Source organism: Polyodon spathula, chromosome 38, assembly GCF_017654505.1.
Source record: "Polyodon spathula isolate WHYD16114869_AA chromosome 38, ASM1765450v1, whole genome shotgun sequence".
Classification (NCBI taxonomy): domain Eukaryota; kingdom Metazoa; phylum Chordata; class Actinopteri; order Acipenseriformes; family Polyodontidae; genus Polyodon; species Polyodon spathula.
This window is the reverse complement of record NC_054571.1, coordinates 2,022,928-2,028,927: the sequence shown is the minus strand read 5'-3', so window position 1 is coordinate 2,028,927 and position 6,000 is coordinate 2,022,928. Positions and strand designations below refer to the sequence as shown.

At 43.9% G+C, this 6,000-nt stretch overlaps 1 protein-coding gene across 1 annotated transcript in view; it reads right to left on the bottom strand.

The window, feature by feature from the left end:
• Positions 1–4,868, bottom strand: part of LOC121304494 (tetratricopeptide repeat protein 39A-like) — a 9,031-nt gene extending 4,163 nt beyond the window's left edge. The window contains exons 1-10 of the mRNA XM_041235659.1: positions 4,817–4,868; positions 3,402–3,477; positions 2,850–2,981; positions 2,494–2,558; positions 2,047–2,114; positions 1,529–1,593; positions 1,347–1,446; positions 860–925; positions 645–753; positions 377–505 (exon numbers count right to left, since the gene is read on the bottom strand). Coding sequence (XP_041091593.1) covers positions 377–505; positions 645–753; positions 860–925; positions 1,347–1,446; positions 1,529–1,593; positions 2,047–2,114; positions 2,494–2,558; positions 2,850–2,981; positions 3,402–3,477; positions 4,817–4,868 — 862 coding nt within the window. The remainder of the gene's footprint in view (positions 1–376; positions 506–644; positions 754–859; positions 926–1,346; positions 1,447–1,528; positions 1,594–2,046; positions 2,115–2,493; positions 2,559–2,849; positions 2,982–3,401; positions 3,478–4,816) is intronic.
• Positions 4,869–6,000: the final 1,132 nt, after the last annotated feature.

Sequence of the window (6,000 nt, the reverse complement as noted above, 5' to 3'; positions counted from 1 at the left end):
AATAATAGCCATTTTCTATACTTTTTAGGCATAAGCAATTAGGAAATAACACTTACTACCCAGGAACCAAAATTGTGTTAAATAGTGTTATTATTATACACAGCATCCTAGTTCATATTGGATTCTAGCAGTGTTATTATTATACACAGCATCCTAGTTCATATTGTATTCTAGCAGTGTTATTATTATACACAGCATCCTAGTTCATATTGTATTCTAGCAGTGTTATTATTATACATAGCATCCTAGTTCATATTGTATTCTAGCAGTGTTATTATTATACACAGCATCCTAGTTCATATTGTATTCTAGCTGTGTTATTATTTGCACTGACTGTAAACTGCACTGTGTTTCAATATGAGGCTTGCATTGTTACCCTGCACTGCCCTGTAATTCATCCTGGATAAATAAATAAATAAATGATAATAATGACTTGCTTTGGGGTAGCGGCTCTGGTATGGCTTGATTAAGCGCTCTGCATCAGAGATGTCATCGTCACCGGTCCCTGCAGTGAGAACAGAGACAGTGAGACAGGCTGGATGCACAGTGAGACAGGCTGGGTGCACAGTGAGACAGGCTGGGTGCACAGTGGCAGTGGCTGGCATGGGCGCTGCTGTGCTGTACTGTGCTGTCCCGGTCCTCACCCAGGATGAAGGTGAGAAAGGTGTAGTAACTCAGCAGCAGCGTGGTACACAGCACAGAGCACAGGTTCAGAGAGGATGCTCCTTCGTGAAGCTGAGCCAGACCGTACTCCTGCAAGACAGGCAACACAATCCAGTGAGCTCTGGAAACAAATCACTGCCACTCCCCCACGCACACCAACAGCCGTCGCCTGTCACTCTCCCACAGGAAAGTTTACCTTGTCCCCAGAAAACCCTGCAAACTCCAGCAGCTTCAAAATCCGAGGAGGGAAAAGAGACAGCGTCTGGAATAGAAAGGAAACAACCATTACACGACACGATCACATTATTATTATTATTATTATTATTATTATTATTTCAGTCATTTAGCAGACGCTTTTATCCAAAGCGACTTCCAGAGACTAGGGGGGTGAACTCTGCATCATCAACAACTGCTGCTGCAGAGTCTCTTCCAATAGGACCTCGTTTGTTTGGCGTCTCGTCCGAAGGACGGAGCACAAGGAGGTTCAGTGACTTGCTCAGGGTCTCACACAGGGAGTCAGCGGCTGAGCCGGGATCTGAACCTCCTGGTATCCAAGCCCCTTTCTCTATCTACCGGACCCCCCCAAGCCTCTTGTGAAGATGTCACTGCATAGACAATCCTGCATTAGGATGTGCAGCAGCTGGCGTTGTAAACAACCTGGACCTGCAACAAAGCCTACTCACCAGGTTGAAGGCACCGATCCCCAGCGACACCCCCCCTTCCAGGTGGCTGTGGTTCGGTCCTTTGCTGAAGTCGCGAGCCTGGGTGAGCGGATGGAGCTCTCTGCAAGACAGGTGGGCCGGTAAGCAGCTCTGGTCTTACCCACTTCCACACAACTTTTTGTTTTTCTCTGCAGTTCACCTACTTGTAAATCATGTAGCTGTTGCGCACTTTCATCCCTCCTTTGAGAAAACTCATCATACTTTCATCCTTCAACGAAAAAAACAACGGCAGATTTGCAACGCATCTCAGAGAGGGTCGCTTTTACTGCACTGCTTTTTAAAAATGTCATTTCATTCAGATTCTCCAGTAAAATATACCGTTGATATACAGCTCTGGCCCAGACTTTTGCATCACCCTATAAAACGAACTAATCCTGCTTCATAAAGTCGAACAAAAGCTGCTGAATAAGGTTAACATATTAAATTACATATCGCTTTTTCAATACACTTCATGAAAAACTGACATTTGGAAATCTAGCATGAAACACTACTGTGCTGCTGTCATGGCTTCCGGTAGACTTTGTGCGCTCTCGTTTTGCAGTTTCTTTTACACGATGTTAGATGAAAGCTCTCAATCCTGTTCAGATCATTGTTTTTTAATGATGTCTCAATCTTTCAGCTCTGTTCTCACAGGCTGTCAGACTGTGTTGCTCTGTTTTACCTGCAGGAAAGTGAGGGCAGCTCTCTGAAGCAAACACTCTGCATAGCAAGTCTCAGCATGGAGCTCGTCTGGAAACAAAGACAGAGACCAGCGCAGCATTAAACTACAGGAAACCCACACTGTGTGCAATAATCACACACGCACACACGCTGCCCTTGTCCAGGTATCTTATTGAAATGATCGGGCGCTCGCAGTTTGAACGCTCAGCTTTCATTGCAGCATGAGGCAGTCTGACCCGAGTCTGCAGCTCTGCTCGTATTTCAGGCCCATCATAAAACATGCAGTGTGTGAATGATACAGGATGTGGAATACACGCCGCGGTCTCTTACAGGATCAGACAGCTTCTCCTGTGTACTTCCAGAACCACAGCGTCTCCTGAAGGATTGTACTGTGCTCATCTTTTAGAAGAGTGCTGCTCAAAACCTTTTCTATTTCGCTTTTACAAACCTTCTGTAAAACCTTCTCCAGTGGGTTTGGACATCTTGCCAACCACCGTCAACATCTTCCGAAACCTGGAATTAAAACAACACAGACATGAATAGAAAAAACACACAGGACAGCACTGCCAGCAGCACTGAGACACGCTGCCACACAGGGCAGCACTGCCAGCAGCACTGAGACACAATGCTCAGGACACAGGCAAACATGGACGTGTGACAGACAGGCACACAGACACACACGCACACAGACAGGCACACAGGCACACACACAGACAGGTGATGCTGAAGTTTTGTCCAGAGCTGTAGGTCCGCACTGAAAACTGCTTTCTCTTCTCAGGGATGTCTGGACCCCTCTCTGCCCACCTCTGGCACACCGCCTGCGCCCCCTTCATGGTGTGGCCGGCGTTAATGATGTCATCGTGCTCGAAGGTCATTACGGCGCGCATTTCCAGGATGGTCGCGTAGATGAGCGTGTGATACATGCTGTCACTAATCCTGCAGGGAAGAGGAGAGGAGATGCCAGAGTGGCACAGAGGGAAGGCAACGAGACCCCCGCTGTGCAGCAGTGCGATCCACTGTGCTTTAACTGGGAGTTTAATAACCAGACACCCCTGGTCTAGTTACCTAGCTAATCAAACCACACTCCACAGCACTGAATAACTGAAAAAGTTATTTTCTTCCAGGACAACTTTGTACTTGGCTTGATTCATGCACCCTTCACAAAGACAAATCTGCCTCTGAGGATTGAAAAAGTTATTTTCTTCCAGGACAACTTTGTACTTGGCTTGATTCATGCACCCTTCACAAAGATCATAGGAACTGGAGGAAACACCGAACACACACTGAGATCATAGGAACTGGAGGAAACAGAACAGGCACTGGTTTCATAGGAACTGGAGGAAACACCGAACTCACTGGGATCGCGGTTTATCCAGACTCTCCTCAAACTTGTTGTTGAGAAAGTGATCCAGACACTGAGATCTCCTAGGAACTGGAGGAAACACCGAACAAACACTGGAGGAAACACCGAACACACACTCATAGGAACTGGAGGAAACACCGAACAAACACTGAGATCATAGGAACTGGAGGAAACACCGAACACACACTGAGATCATAGGAACTGGAGGAAACACCGAACAAACACTGAGATCATAGGAACTGGAGGAAACACCGAACAAACACTGAGATCATAGGAACTGGAGGAAACACCGAACAAACACTGAGATCATAGGAACTGGAGGAAACACCGAACAAACACTGAGATCATAGGAACTGGAGGAAACACCGAACAAACACTGAGATCATAGGAACTGGAGGAAACACCGAACAAACACTGAGATCATAGGAACTGGAGGAAACACCGAACAAACACTGAGATCATAGGAACTGGAGGAAACACCGAACACACACTGAGATCATAGGAACTGGAGGAAACACCGAACACACACTGAGATCATAGGAACTGGAGGAAACACCGAACAAACACTGAGATCATAGGAACTGGAGGAAACACCGAACAAACACTGAGATCATAGGAACTGGAGGAAACACCGAACAAACACTGAGATCATAGGAACTGGAGGAAACACCGAACAAACACTGAGATCATAGGAACTGGAGGAAACACCGAACAAACACTGAGATCATAGGAACTGGAGGAAAGCAGAGCCCCAGTCCAGTTCTCCCAATCCAGCTATCCACAATACAAAACCACTTTGTAATTGACCAGCACCACCACACCACGGTACTCAGCCCCCTGTCACACTGGGGCTGCATTCTTTTGTGTTACGATGGCTTTTTCACTCGTGTGATCCTCTGTGTCAATCTCATTTAAACATCCTCGAAGCAGTGCGGCCCAGGGCTGCTGTGGGGTCAGTTTCATTGCCAGGCAGCGCACGCCACACCCGTCTTAAACACAGAGCAGAATCGCTGCCACACCTCTCACCCACACAGAGCAACCACCTCCCACTGATCCACCCCAGAGACAAACAGGGGGCTTAAACACGCAGGCCTGCGCTTTAACACTCCCAGCGACTGCGTTTCATGGGCAAGCTGAAAACAGGGTTCATTTTCTCTGTGTGTCATATTTTGGGTGTTGATATCTGCAGTGGTAATGATGTTATCGCATTGTGACGTCATTTCAAGCCAATGGCAGCCATTATAAAAACTGCAACGTGATTAAAAAAAAAAAAAAAAAAAAAACATGGCTGCGGCTGGTTGGTTGAATGACATCGCATGCAGTGACATCATCAAAACTTTACAGGCTGCAATTGGTTAGATGAAGTGGCATCACAATGCTTTGGCATCATCACTGAACGCTGGCATACCTTGGCAACGGCAGTGTTGATAGGAGTTGAAGTAAATGAAGAGGTAAGACATGTTTATCTGTTTCTGCTGTTAACGGTTTGAAAATATATTATAATTTAATAATAAACACTTAAAATAAATTATAATTTAATGATAGACATTTAAAATATTATAGTTTAATAACAGAGATTTAAAATATATTATAATTTAACAATAAACACTTAAAATATATTATATTTTAATAACAGACATTTAAAATATATTATAATTTAATGATAGTTGTTTAAAATATATTATATTTTAACAACAGACATTTAAAATATATTATAATTTAATGATAGACATTTAGAGTGTCGTTCTAAGATATAAAAAATTAAGGCTATATTTTTAAGTATATATTTTTCAAGTTAATCTTGAAAGTAAAGATTTTGCTGTTATATTAAGGCTGTAAATGTTGATCAGTTTCTATTGTAATCCATAGCGTGGTGTAAATGTTCTGTTTCATGTTTTGTGCAGATTTCACATTTCATTTTTATATATTTTTTTAAATCTTGCTGCATTGTAAACCACAGCTCTGTACAGAAAACGTTTTCAAAATATAAAAATGAAAAGTGAAGATGACAGTAAATCAGAAAGCAAACCGTCTTTTTTCTTGGAAAATATTCAGCTGAAACAGTAAAGGAGTGTCCAGACAAACCATCTAAACTCCTGTTCAAATAAACACTGATTTTCAGCGTTAGTTGTATTAACTGCAAAACGATTCACTATTCAAAATGATATTTGAGATATTGGGAATGTTTCCATATCTGCAGTTCTGATGATGATGTCACCGCATTGTGATGTCATTTCATTGCCAGGCAGCGCACGCCACACCCGTCTTAAACACAGAGCAGAATCGCTGCCACACCTCCCACCCACACAGAGCAACCACCTCCCACTGATCCACCCCAGAGACAAACAGGGGGCTTAAACACGCAGGCCTGCGCTTTAACACTCCCAGCGACTGCGTTTCATGGGCAAGCTGAAAACAGGGTTCATTTTCTCTGTGTCATATTTTGGGTGTTGATATCTGCAGTTGTGATGATGTCACCGCATTGTGATGTCATTTCAAGCCATTTAAATAAAAATGCAACGTGATAAAGATGCAAAACAAAACAAAAATGGCTGCGGCTGGTTGGTTGACATCAACATTGCATGCAGTGAC